Genomic DNA, 14,598 nt, shown 5'->3' with positions numbered 1-14,598 from the left:
CCCCCTCCACCTCCCAGTCGGCTCCAGATTTATTTTCTGAGTTGAAGTAAAAGCTCCTCCCCAGCTGACCATTCATTTCTTCTTTAAGAAGTCTTTCCTTCCCCGCCCAGCACCTATCTAGGGTTGGGGCTGGAAAAGCAGTGATGTAACAACCGGCCCGGAAAGGTAGTATAAAGATTCACTAAATTCTCCGGCCCAATAACAAAACCCGCCACGGAGACGCCCCCAAATATTTAGTGGGCGGGCCCAGGAAATGCTCAACACCGGAAGTCACGTGGCGCCGCTCTCCTTGATTTCTTCAAGTCGGCAGTCGACTATTCAGCCTTGCAGGCGCCTCTGGCGGGCTCCGCTGTGATCCAGCCTTTCGGTGCTCGACTCGCCCGTGCTGCTGCCGCCGCCGAAGGAGGGGCAAGGCTCAAGATGGCGGACAAAACGCCAGGCGGCTCTCAAAAGGCCAGTTCAAAGGTAATTTCTTAGAGGACTTCTTAAGTCAGTGGCTCTATCACTGTCGTCTGGGGACTATAGACGCTTCTGGTCAGTGGGAGGAGATTGGGGTCGGGGTCCGTGTTCTGGTCGCGACGGTAGGCCGGGGCCCAGACGGACCGTGGTGCGCAGGTTGAGAGGCCTGGTGTCTCCCCTTAGTCCCAGCCTGGATTCGGCTCGAGACTGGGGGGGCCAGGGCCGGTGGCGTGAGTATTTTGGCCCGAGTTTAGCACTGGAGTGAAATCAGGGATTTAAAGTCTTAAATCCGGAGAACGTGCCGGGGTATTTCAGCTTGTTGGGCTCTTCAGGCCGTCCGGCAGAGCCTAGGAGAGGCGGGAATCGCTTCCCCGAGCTTAAGTGTGTCTGCCTCCCTTTCCTCGGCTCTTTAGTTTTGGATCTCACACGCTTCCGGCCTCCCTCGGTTTCCCTCACGTCCTCCGGGGAATAAATAATCTTTAGGGCCATCAGTTGTGAGGGGAGGACCAATAGTGAAGGGACGCGGGATGGGAAGTGGAGTTCCCCTTTGCGGTGATGCATCGCCAAGGTTAACGCTACGCTCTACACGTGGTTTTACCTCACGTAAGAGGAAGTATATTTGGAGGGCTCATTTCCTAGGACTCTGGATCTTCCGCATCTTCTGGAAAGAGAACTTCCATAGACTCGGAAGCCACCTAAGATTAGTAAATTGCTTTAGAGTTTACAGGGAACCGTGTGCATGTATTGTGGAAACTACTGAGCTGTGAAAGTAGTTTAGCGTTAGTCAGGTTGTGATTAGCATCAGGTTCTAAGTTGCCATCTTGGACGGGTCCTTTAATCTACTTTTTGCTTTGAATTTCTCATTTCCAACACGTTATTAAAAGTAATAGGTCCTGCCCGAAGTAGTTGTTACGCTTTTTGATGCTGATCCGAAAAGTTGTATAATACTTAAAGGTTCTAAGGACTGTTATATCTTACAGTGTGTGTATGATTGTAAGTAGGTTTTTAAGAAGTTACGTTTACGGTAGACGGAGCATGTCTGATCAGTTTGTTGTAGGAAACGCAACCTGTTATATACTTGCTTCCTCAGTTTCTGTTAAATTGTAATCTTTATGCCGTTTGGTGAATGGTGTTTCTAATTAGTTCGTTATCGGTAATGGATTTTCCAGAGATCCTTCAGTTGTGTAGAAACTATGGTAGAGGGCTAGTTTTGGCTACTTTACATGCGGCGTTTATTTCTTGCTGTTTGTTGCTTCCCGAATACCTTTTCCCTTGGTGAGGAGGAAAATAGCTGAGTACATGATTTCCCACTTCCTCAGCCGACTCTGACAAAACCAGCCCAGGCCTGCTTACTCTTAGGGAACTGTTAGGAAAGGAAAGCTAAGTGCGTGCTGAGTCGCTTCAGACTCTCTGCGATCCTATGGACCGTTGCCCGCCAGGCTCCTCTGTCTGTGGGATTCTCCAGGGAATAATACTGGAGTGGGTTGCCCTTTTCTCCTCCAGGGGAATCTTACCGACACAGGGATCGAATCCGCCTCACTTGTGTCTCGTACATTGCAGGTGGATTCTTTACCACTAGCGCCACCTGGGCAGGAAAGCTAGTGCATCCATCAAATTCACGGCATAAGCTTCATTATTTTTGTTTTTCAAAGTAATATTTTAAGTATCTTCTATTTGAGGTTTTGGATGCATTGAAAACATTTTAATGTGTATGTTCAGGCTTCCTTCTCTAATAGTACTTCTCATGGTTGTGTGTGGCTATTCTCTATAAGTAAATTGTTAGATCTTCCAGTAATCTTTTCAGTTTATATTGCTTTTTATAATTTTTATATTCTCTTTTTTAATGTGGACCACGTTAAAGGTCTTTATTGAATTGTTTGCAATATTGTTTTTGTTTTTTTGACTGCGAGGCATGTGGGATCTTAACTCCCTGACCAGGGATGGAACCCTCACCCCCTGCATTATTGGAAGATGAAGTCTTAACCACTAGAGTGCAAGGGAAGTCCCCTGTATTGCTCTAGATTATCATCAGTTGATGCTGTTAAGAGATTTTCTACCGATGTCATTAAAATATCTCAGGACTTGACTTGATTTGCTCCATTAATATGGAGGGTGCATGTTGTAGTAGAGAGATTATGAATTTTGCTAACAAGATAATTGGATTCAAATCCTGACTTGATAATAAATCTTTTGTGCTATCAAGGCAGATTGCTTAACTTTTTCAGCCTTAAATTTCCTTGTTTGTAATATGGATGTAATCTCATTTCTACAGGATGGATGTAAGAATTAAATAAGTGAATATCTATAACGTACATTAAAAAACTTTCCTCTCCCCTTTTGTTCTTAGAGGAAACAAAAAGTACTTACTTTTCAAAATGTCAGGATAAATTCTAAACCTGAGATTTAGAATCTGTCATCAGTTATCATAATGCTGCTTTTTATTTCTAACCCAACTCTAGAATTTATTGGAGAGAGTATAAGATCATTTTGGTTTAATATTGCAGTGTTTGGGATTTCTAGCCTTTGATCTCTGGTTTGATTTCCCTTCCTCTGGATAGTGCAGATGAGTGGCCTATTCTACCATACAGATGGAGTGGACAGATTTTTCAGTTTCATGTTCATTTTTTGGTCATAAACTCCTGTTGATACGGGCTTGTCAATCATATTTCTAGACTCTGAGAAAAATGCTAATTTAAAAATATACAGGAGGATGTAATGTACAGCATGGCAACTGTAGTTAACACCGTGTGCATGCTATCTCAGTTCTGTCTCTGTGCGACCCCATAGACTGTAGCCCACCAGGCGCGCCTCTCTGTGGGATTCTCCAGACAAGAATACTGCAGGGGGTTGCCATGCCCTCTCCTCTGGGAGATCTTCCCCACCCAGGGATTGAATGAACCCTGATCTCTTGCATCTCCTGTATTGGCAGGAGGATTCTTTACCACCGAACCACCGGGGAAGCTCATAGTTAACAGTTTTAAGTATTAACTTAACTTTTAAGTTAAAAGCTGCTGACAGAGTAGATCTTAAAAGTTCTCATCACAGGAAGGAAAAAAAACTCTTTTAACTGTGTTTGATAATGGCTATTAACTAGACTTACTGTGGTGATCTTTTTGCAGTGTATACAAATACTGAGGCTTCCCTGGTGGCTCAGTGGTAAAGAATCCACCTGCCAATGCAGGAGACTTGGGTTCAGTTCCTGGGTGGGGAAGATCCCCTGGAGGAGGAAATGGCAACCCACTCCAGTATTGTTGCCTGGAAAATCTCATGGACAGAGGAGGTCAAAAAGAGTTGAACATGACATAGCAACTAAACAACAACATACAAATAATAAATCATGTTGTAAACCTGAAATTAATGCAGTGTTGTATGTCAGTTATACCTCAGTAAAATAAATTTTAAAAATATAATGTGTGACAGGAATTTTTGCTATTGACAGTGACAAAATTATTTGATCTGTCTTAATTACAAAATAAAGAGATTAAATTAGATATTCTCTACAGTTTCTTTTGGACTTCCCAGGTGGTGCTGGTGGTAAAGAATCCTCCTGCCAATGCAGGAGACACAAGAGATGCAGGTTTGATCCCTGGGTTGAAAAGATCCCCTGGAGGAGGAAATGGCAGTCCACTCCAGTATTTTTGCCTGGAGAATCCCATGGACTGAGGAGCCTGGTGGGCTACAGTCCATAAGGTCGCACAGTTGGACGCGATTGAGCAACTGAGCAGCAGCAGCGCAGTTTCTTTTAGCTTTAAAAATTCCATTAAGGGTGTATAGTCAAATGTTTTAACCTTTGTAGTTGTCCTAATGAAGACATGTCCTTTGTTTTCTGTGGAATTTTACTGTACTTACATTTTAAAGCCTAGCAAAGGTTTTAGGAATTAGCTAAGAATTTCCTGTGCATTTATTCCTGTATCACCAGACTAAAATAGTGCTTTGGGGGAGTGGGGTCTTGGTGCCATGTTGTAGCTTTGATTTTGGGAGGAGAGACAAAGCGTCTATAATTGTTTGCTTAGAAAAATGTTAAGCATATTTCCTTAGAATTTAGTTTATAAAAATCAGTTCATAAAAATTTTGATTTTAAGAGTTGTTTGCTCAGCACAATGAGGATATGAAGAGAATGTGATATCCTTGTTCCCTCTGCATCTGCTGTGCTGGTAATACTGCAAGTATAGTGGAATTGTGTGCCCTGTTACTTTACTCTTACAGTGCTTTATTCTTTTCCCATATTGTCAAAACTTGGGTTAGAGAGATAAATGAGCAAAGTATAAAATGCTGTTGGCTTCCTTGGATGCTCAGTTCTAAATTGGTGTGGGAACTATCAGTATGTTGATTGCTGATTAGTGAAAATATTTCACTTGCATGAAATAATACATGATGAAGATCCTTTCATAGCTTGTGATCCTTAGGTATGTATTATTGCCTGTGTACTTTTTTTGGTGGCACCTAAAGATATATAAGAATTAAATATGACCAAAAACTTCAGACAAAACACAAACCTTGAGAAATGAGCCTCTGTTGTTTGCCAGTTTTAAACTGAGTCTTCATTATGATATGATTGAAACTTTGAGATAAACACCTTATCTTAAAATATAAGGTGATCAGTTTTCTATGTGGAAGGCTGTTTGGAGGTGGAGAGAGGAATTAGGAGCTTTTGTTTTCTTGATTGGTGCTTTTTAGAAATTTTAGTATTTGTAGCATTGGTTCTTGAATATGACTACTGATACATGTTTTTAAAATGTCTGTCTTATTGCATTGAACTGATTTTTTTATTCCTGAAGCTTTGTTTTTCCTGGAAAATAAATCAACAAAAACGTTCATTTGCCATGCAAATTGAAGACTTCTGCCTCTCTATTCCTTTTTATAAAGAGCATCATTTTTGGAGAAACAAGCAAAAAACTTCCTACAGGATATTAAACTCAAAAATACTAATATTGTAAATAATTTGCCTCTTATACTAAGTAGCTGTAACAGCTTATTGCATATCAGCCACTTGCTGAATATTTTGCGGAAATAATTTTTTTTAAAGGAAGATGCATTTGCCAATAGCACTTGAGGCTGTTTGGTACTGTTAGATGTCTCTTCCTTGAGCAGTCAGTGTTTTTTCACTAGATTTTTCCTCATTTTAGATTAAATGCAGATCATTCATAATGTACTTAAAACTTTTCATGTATTTTGGATGTAATTTTAAGGATAGTCTCAGGCTTGTTATTTAACATTATTAAATAGTGCTTGTCTCAGTGAGTTTATGAAGTTTTTTTGAGAGGTGGACTTTGGTTTGTCTTGGAGAGTGGTATTCAGCTAGGTAGCTGCTCCTTGTTGGTGAGTGGGCAGCTTAGTATATATTGATAGTATGGAATGTAATTTTGTTGGGTAGGTACTTGTTCCAACCAGTTAAATCAGCAAGTGTATTGGGACTGTGTCACTTGGCAGATCTTGTGTTTAAGTCTGAGGAATAAAACATTAAATAAGATGACAGTTCAGTTTTGGGGAGCATGCTGTCTAGTGGAAGAGAGTCAATGTATAATAGTTCGAGGCAGAGCCATCCAAAGCATCTAAAAGTTTAGAGAAAGAAATGACAGCTGAATGGAGGGTGGGGTTGAGGGAGGCTTCAGGAATGGAGGCATTTAATTGAGTCTTTAGAACAATGAGCACAGTTTTGAAGGGTAGACACAGGTATCAAAAGAGATGGGTGAAGTAAAGAAAATAAAAATCACTTGGAAATGGATTGCTAAATGGTCTCATTTAGCCAATTTATTAGGCTCTTGCATAGGAAATAAAAGTTTCTGAGATGGAAAGGTTAGTTTGAGCTAAATTGTGGAGGCTTTGAAACCTATGGAATAAGAGCGTCTTGGAAAATTCAAGACAAGAAAGACCTTTAGGAAAACTATACTGGAGACAGTTTAAGAAGAATTTGGGAGTGAGGAGAATAAAGATTTTTGCAGTGCTGTTGATAAATATTAAAATTGCTCCAAAAATCTCACCTCAGATACTCTCTGGGAAGCTTTTCTAACGTTGTCTCCACTCCCACTGAGATTCGCTTGTCCTCTGTGCTCTTGTAGTGTAGCCACACTGTTTTACTTTATATTTCTAATGCATGACACAGTACCAGTAAGTGGTTGCCAGTAAATGGGTTGAATAAAGGGTCTGAACCATAGTAGTATCTTTAGAAAAAAGGGTTCTGGAGAAGAGTTTTAGTAGAGGTGCGATAAACAGAATGTGACTCAGTTTATTATGGGGGATGAGGAAGGAGTCAAGGATGACCCTGGTGTAATGCTGCTGGCTAACGCTCACTTTTATGGGCCCAGTGCTGTTCTTAATGCTTCACCTGTCTTTGTCCTTCACAACACCACAGTCAGCTTTATAGATGAAAGAACTGAGGTTTCAAAACTGCTGGTAAGTGCTAAAAACAGGAAGCCTGATTCCAGAATCTGCTCTTAACATGTTACTACTTCCAGATTATGACTGAAAATTAGCATTCAGTGACAGAAATAAGGTCAACAGGAGAAGCCGGTTTGGGAGGAATTTTATACATACTAGATTTGAGGAACTTGGAGACATTCAGGTGAAGATGTCCAGGAAGTTGTTTAAGAACATGTTGGAACCCAGGAGAAGCACCAAGGTTGAAAATAAGAAATTGGGGTTCATTTCGGTACAATAAAAGTGTTGATGTACTTCCTTTGGGAGTGACTGTTCAACTTGCAGAGATGTGAGTTGATGCTTTAGAGGGTATGAGCAGGAAGGAGACAAATGGGATAGGAGAACAGATCAGGCAGAGTGGAAATACCAAAGCAGTGTTTCTGTAGGTAGCCTGATAATTTGAAAAACTCAGGTGTGGGGGTTTTTCAATTGAAGTAAAGGTAGGAGCAGTCAGAAAAAAGTTTTACTCTGAAGTTTAGTTGGTTTCATCTCTCTCCTCAGCAGCCTTCAGAATGATTTAAAAAAAATTTTTTTTTGCTGTCCTTCCCCACATTTTTATTACATGTCTGCTTTCTCTGTCTTGAGATAAATTTTTCTTGTGTCTACTTCTTTATTGCCTCAAACCTCCCTTATTTTCCCCTTTTGTTTCTTGCTTTTGGGTCTTTTCACCTGGATGAGGAATTTCTGTGCACTGTGGAAGCTCATTAAACATCACTAATTTGGTGTTCTTCAGCAAAGACATAAAACCCAGACCCAAGACAGATAATATAGTACCATTCCAGGTTAAGTAGAGGCAGAGACATGGCTTCAAAAGTAGTGTTACATTTACTGTTTACCTGCACATTAACTCAAGAAGTTAGTTATTCCTTTCACTACTCTGCATCTCTTTAACTCTCCTCAAGCCTAAAAAAGTTTTATTCTGAATGCTCTGTAGCTGCCGCTGCTTATCAGTGGAAAATGTTTGGTTTGCAGTAAATATTGTCCAGTGCCATCTTGGGTTAATCAGCTGATGCACTGTCCTACGCTATGCTATTGTTTAAATCCTAGAAATGATGATTTGGATGTGGTGGCATAAAGAACAAAGGTTAGCACTTTCATAGCTGCTCTTTCATGTTTATTCTTCTGGACAAACTTGAGAATTATTTTTGGCAATCCCCTTGTCCCCTTGCAGAGACTTCTCTTTAGGATTTTGAGCTATGGAATGAAATAGCATTAAATACAAAAATAAATTTAAGTATAGTTGACTTTGTCTTAATAGTGAGTTATTTCTTTAGTTGGTTTCTAGGTGTTTTATGTTTTTTCTTGCTATTATGACTAGGGTGTTATTTTTTGTTACCTAGCGGGTTAACAAAGAGCAACTGGATGTTTTTTCCTGTTCAATTCAGTCTCTTGACTGAACTTTTTTTCTTTTTTAAGAGGGGTTATTTATTCTTGGATTTTTAAGTGTGTGCAAATAGGCACATTTCAAACTGTGATTCAAAGTATGTTTCGCAGGGTTAAATTTAAATATAAAAAAAATTCCTCCCATATATCTTGCCTTTTAGGAAAGGTTAGCAGGGAGAAGGAAGTGAAATAGGAGAGACACAATAAAAGTTGGGGACCAAAAAAAAGGTGGGTAGAAAGAATGGGCGATGGGAAGTGGCTCAGTGCTTGGTTGTTTTGGGCTGGTTGTGCCTCAGTTCAGTACAGTGGAGGAAGAAATTGATTCAGTATGAAAATCTGATCAGCTGTTCGGAGCCTTATGTTACTACAAGATATGTGTGTAAAAAAGTACTGTGTGGACCCGTAGGACTCTTGTTTGCTCTTTTCTGCATCATACAAATCTTCAGTTCTCCTAAACATCAATGTGTTGTGCCTTGTTTTTGAAATCGAGTACTCAAGTGAGATAATTGTGATCTCAAGTTTCTTGATTTCACTTTTAATACTTAAATATATGTAAAGTAAGTAAAATCTTACTACGCAATACCTTGAAAAATAAAAATGACTCAGTGACAGTTAAATTCTGGGCCTCCAAGTAAAAATTTCAGAAAGATATTTCACATTATTTAGTTTTATAGTTTGGCTTTTTCATCCTTAGATGCATAGTGAAAAATCAAATTTGTTATACACTATGTGTAATCTGAAATTGTAGATCAACTTAAAAGGTGAAATTTTAACAGTTGGCCTTATTAAAAAGCACTATTATTTGAAGACTGAACTTGACTGGCCCATTTATTTTGGATCACAATTTTTTTTTTCTGTAAGTCAGATTGCCTTTGTTTGATTTTATGAGCTGAGAAAAAATTGCTCTTAATTTGGAATGAATAAGTCTGTATAACATGAAAAATACTTTGTTAGCATGATACTTTTTCTCATTATTTAAATGTTGATTTTTATTTTTAATACTTACAGACCAGATCATCAGATGTTCATTCATCTGGATCTTCAGATGTCCATGTGAGTATAAGAGGCAGTCTTTGTCTTTTTTCCTTAAAATTTAATTTCTTATTATGTAGATCCCTACTTGATATATCCCTTATGATTTTACTTGATAAATAAATATGATTGCATTGTATGTGCCTATTTTCTTTAACCTTTTTTGCTAGATGTTTTCTTTTTTCTGTTCTATTATTCACATAAGTTGGCCCCTTAAACCATGTTAGAAACAAAATATGTATATTTCCTTTTTTTATTGTGCTTGTAAAATTTTGTGCATATATACGTGTGTGTGTTTACATATCTCTTAAACAAGTTTTGCGTTTATACACAATTCTTTTCACATTGCACAGTACACCTTTTGGAAATCCCTGCATGTCAACGGCTGTAACTCTAATCTAGTCTTTCTAATGACATCTTAACGTTCCATGGGTGAGGTATAATTATTAAGCTGGTTTCTTTGTTGGTGGGCCTAGATATTTGGTTTAAAGCTTTTTGACATTTTGAATAATATTTGAACATTACTTTACCATGTGTTATTAAAGCAGTGCTATAGAAGTGTGGTCTTCAGTGCTATAAGAGTGTGGTCACTGAGAATTTTTCAGGGAGTCCGAATTCAGAATTCTTTTGTAATAATACTAAGACATCATTTGCCTTCACTGTGTTGATACTTGCACTAATGATATAAAAGCAGTTGATGGGTAAACTGTTGGCACCTCAGTACAAATCAAAGCAGTGTCACCAAAATGTGCTAGTAGTTGTCATATTCTTCTCCACTGGGCACAGTAAAAATAAGCTAGTTTCACTTAAGAACTTTCTTGATTAGACAGTAAAAATGATTAATATTAAATCTTGTCCTATGTACGGGTTCTGAGTGATGAAATGAGAGGCACTTCTACCTGCCAAAATGTGGTATTTGTCTTAAGGAAAAGTGCTTGTGGGATTAAGTTGTGAAATAAAACTGGTTCCTTTTCTCATTGAGTGCTATTTTTACCTGAAGGTACAACTGATTGATAAGCTGGTTAATCAGACTTGGCTGTTTGGCAGACATTTTCTTTTAAAGTGGAAGAAAGGTACCTGTTCCTTCAAAGAAGACAGCAATCTGTTTAGTGATAATAAAATTTGAACTTTCAAGTTCAAATTAGAGTTATTGAAAACTTTAAGAACTTTTCTGATGAAATCAGTTATAGTATTAGGGGATGAGATTAAGGGGTCAGTAGTGATATATTTTGATAGTATATAATGAAGTTTGTCTGTATTGGAATGTTTGGGTTGTTTCTAGTTTCAGTACGACTTGTTTGATTCTTAAGAACTTATTTTCCTTTTCTTGAAGATGGATGCATCTGGACCCTCAGATAGTGATATGCCAAGTCGGACTCGACCTAAGAGCCCAAGAAAACATAATTATAGGAATGAGAGTGCCCGTGAAAATGTTTCTGATTCTCCTCATCAGAATCTCTCAAGGGTAAGTATTGATAAAGGTTAGAAAGGATAATTAATGATTTGGATGTGTCCTTAATTGAATTTGGTAGTTAAAGTGTCTTGGTTTTGTATTTGTTTCATTTTATACTATTTGAAAATAGCATTCATTATTCTCTTTGGGTTAACAGTAAATAAACTCATCTAAGGGAATGTTTTTTAAGTCATGTGTAAGATAATGTTTCATTTAAAAATTTTATTTAAAAAAGCCAAGGAGTGATTGGATGTAAAAAGGCTAATCGGTTTATTATTTGCCCCGTAGGCCAAACCTTTACTGAACCAAGTGCCAGAGGCCAGTCACTGGAAATACACAAATGTTTAAAAACTTTTCCCTTTTTGGCTATGTCATGTGGCATCCAGGATCTTAGTTCCCTGATCAGGGATCAAACCTCCACCCCCTGCAGTGGAAGCACAGTATCCTAACCACTGAACCTCCAGGGAATTCCCAAAACACACTTGTCCTCAGGGAGCTTATGTATAATCTCACCCTGGGAAGCAAGCAGGAGCAGGTGCTATTCACTCTGCTGGTCAGTGCAGGGCCCAGGGCCACCCAGGCATCCAGAGGAGTGTCTCTATTGCATGTGTCTGCAAAATACTCTTGTACTCTTTTAGTCTTTTTAAAATTTCAAATAATGTTTTCTTGTCATGGTTAAATTTGGAAAATATAATAAAACAGTTATTACCAGCCAGTGTTGACATTGGTAACACTTTATTTTTCTTGTTTAGTATTTGTAAACATATATTTACTTCATTGAGGTCTATTTTATAGGAACACATTTTAAAATACTCTCAGGTCTAATTTTTTTTATTTCTAGGAAAAATTCTATAAGCACACTTTTTAATGAATCATTATGTTTTTTGAGTAAATATTCCATGATTTCCTTAACCATTTCTCTCTTAGGTGTCTAAATTTAGCTCCTAAGATATAAATAAAATTGAGGACAAAAATTTTGTTTTGTAAAAATTTGTTTTTCATTGAATTTATGTGTAATTTTACCATTTGTTTAAACCAAAGAAGTTGAAACCAAAGGTGCTGAATGATGGCCAAACATTTTCCTGTCTATTTTGGAAAAAACTTCACTTTGAAATCTGTTCATGAAACCAGTAGTGACTTTTGAGTTAAGAACTGCTTTTATCTTTTCAGAGGGATTTAAATGTAACTTTAAGGTATTGCAGTATTACCTTTCCATTATGTGTCTCACCAAGAGCAAGCCTGTTTAGTAACCAGGGGACTGATAGTCTTATAAGTAAGTCTCATTTTGGTAGATGAAAGAGGAATATTCAGATTTCAGTTGCAGGTTAATATTTAGGCTGTATTTAATAAACATTCCTCTCTCTTAAAATTTTATGAATCAAAAGAAAACTTTATGAATCAAAATTAACATTTAAATGAATGACAGAACAATTAAGAGTCTACAGTTTATTCACACCATATTTCAGAAGGAAATTGCTTCTAACTTACATAAATGAAGACTTTGTTAAAATTACTGTTTCTCATTCAAAATTAATTGGTAGCTGCATACTTACTGAAACCTAGAACATAGTATGTAGTATTTTCCCAGCAATGAAAATGAAATTGTGTTCATAAATATCATTTTTGTTGATGAAGAATGGAGTAATTTGCTGAGTTATAAAAGGAAGTGATGTGATTTTTGCACCGGAATTGGGAGTTGTAGATGGTAATAATTACTGCTTTTCAACCATGGAATATGTGCTCTTCCTCTGTATTTGAAAGTCTCTTTTCTATCACTGCTTATTTTACCCAGAAACATGTATACTTTCCCTCCTCAAGTGCTTTTATTCTTCTTGCCAACAAGTAGATTGAATGTGTTGTAAGCCTTAGTGTCTCTTTGTGTTTTATTTTTATTTAAAAATGACTTTTGTATGTTACTAACTCAATTAACTTGTTAATAACCTCAAGGTTATAGATAACATTGAGTTAGAAGAATTATAGGTAACATTGTGAATGTGTGTGTAAAGGTGTATGCTTTTTACCTTTTCACAGCCTCTTCTAGAAAACAAACTTAAAGCATTCAGTATTGGAAAAATGAGTACAGCTAAGCGAACTTTGAGTAAGAAGGAGCAAGAAGAATTAAAGAAGAAGGTAATGCTTAGAATGTATTTTTAGTTATCTTTGTCAGTCAAATGTATCTAAGGAGGCTTTAAGTGTATGGACAGTAGAGAAATGTTTTTCAAAGATTCTTGATTTCCAGGGTATTCTCAGCTCCTACCCCAAGTTAAGTCTATAACACAGGATATATTCAGTGAAGTCCAGCTTTATGCCTTTCCCCTCCATCATTTCCTCTCTTCTGTGTGACAGCTTTGATTATTTTCTGCTCTATTCTTCTTGTGTAAGCAAGTGTGTATAAATGTATGTTGTGCCTGCTTTTTTTAGATGAACAGTATTTTGCTTTATACAGTACCCTTTCCTTCACTTTGCTTTTTTCACTTAACATTGTCTCTCAGAGATCACTGCAAGTATATTGAAGTGTTGCTTGTTCTTTTTTGAAGCTATATAGATATGCAATAGTTATTTACTAAAATCCTACATTCGCTGCAATCCCTGTTGAGGGAATTAATGTTTTGGTCTTTTGTTTCCAGTAGTGCAGTCAGGGTAGTGTTCTGCATTTGGATTTACTCCTAGTATACTTTTAGGATATATTCCTGTAAGTGAGATTACTGCATTGAATGGTACATGTATAATTATAGTTATACTAAATGGTGTTAAATCGCTGTCTATATGGGCAGGTCCATCTTGCATCCCTATAAGCAGTGTTTGAGAGGTTGTTTCCCCATAGCTTTGCCAACAGGATTTTTTGAAGGAGTTTTACCAATCTGGTAGGTGAAAAATGGAATCTCAAGGTAGTTTTAAATTTGCATTTCTCTTATAAGTAAGATTGAACAACTTGTCTTGTGTTTATTTTTGTGCACTGTCTACTTATATCTAAACCAGTATTTCTCTTAGAAGGATATCTGTTTTTAGAAATTCCTGTTTAAGTTTATTGTAACACTTGGGTTACAAGGTACAGTGCTTTTTCCTCAGTTTGTGGATTGCCTTTTTATTTTGCTTCTGGTGTTTTTTTTCCATGCAGAAACTATTTTTTGTCATGGGCAGATGTACTACCAGTCTTCTGATTTCTGGTTTTTCAGTTCTGTTTTTTTATTCCAAGCTTAAAAGGAATTCCCTCATTTTTTTCTCATATCTTCATTTTTAAAAATTAAATCTTACTGCAATTTCTCATAGTGTATGATGTGAAGAATTGGTTCATTTTTATTATTTCTTTTAAATAGCTATCAAGTTGTTGAATACTGAATTTCTACGTGGGCTTCCCTGGTTCCTCAGTGGTAAAGAATCCGCCTGCAATGCCTGAGACGCGGGTTCAGTCCCTGGGTCGGGAAGATCCCCTAGAGAAGGAAATGGCAACCCACTCCAGTATTCTTAGCCTGGGAAATTGCGTGGACAGAGGAGGGCTCTGGTGGGCTACAGTCTATGTGGTCACAGGAGTTGGACGTGACTTAGCAACTAAACAACAACACAAAATTTTCACATACTGTTGGATTTATTTCTATATTTTCTGTTCTGCTCTACTTGACCTTCGATTCATACATGTTTTAGGGACATTTAGAATAGCTAAATTGTCAGGGTTCCACTGAAGATTTTTTTTTTAATGCAAACTGGAGATATTTAATGCAAACTGTTTGAAGCTTTTTCAAACTTCTAATTACTTATATCTTTGTTGGTTTGTGAAAGAAATGTTTACAGTCACTGAATTAAATTGTTGTGCCTTAGAATTGTCATAAACATTAATAGAATAATATAATGTTTGT

The 14,598-nt window shown here is 37.4% G+C and overlaps 1 protein-coding gene across 4 annotated transcripts in view; it reads left to right on the top strand.

Annotated features, from left to right (window-relative positions):
* The first annotated feature begins 280 nt into the window (after nt 1-280).
* U2SURP (U2 snRNP associated SURP domain containing) overlaps nt 281-14,598 on the top strand; it is a 47,108-nt gene continuing 32,790 nt past the window's right edge. For 3 of the 4 annotated variants that reach the window (XM_070466624.1, XM_070466626.1, XM_020887594.2), the window contains exons 1-4: nt 281-465; nt 9,268-9,312; nt 10,625-10,756; nt 12,776-12,874. In XM_070466624.1, coding sequence (XP_070322725.1) covers nt 421-465; nt 9,268-9,312; nt 10,625-10,756; nt 12,776-12,874 — 321 coding nt within the window. In that variant the 5' untranslated portion in view covers nt 281-420. Of the gene's footprint in view, nt 466-8,420; nt 8,488-9,267; nt 9,313-10,624; nt 10,757-12,775; nt 12,875-14,598 lie in introns of those variants that run through there. The other variant, XM_070466625.1, reaches the window with a different exon arrangement.

This window comes from Odocoileus virginianus, chromosome 4 (assembly GCF_023699985.2).
Source record: "Odocoileus virginianus isolate 20LAN1187 ecotype Illinois chromosome 4, Ovbor_1.2, whole genome shotgun sequence".
Classification (NCBI taxonomy): domain Eukaryota; kingdom Metazoa; phylum Chordata; class Mammalia; order Artiodactyla; family Cervidae; genus Odocoileus; species Odocoileus virginianus.
Note: the sequence above shows the minus strand (reverse complement) of the source record. Positions and strands in the feature narration are given on the sequence as shown.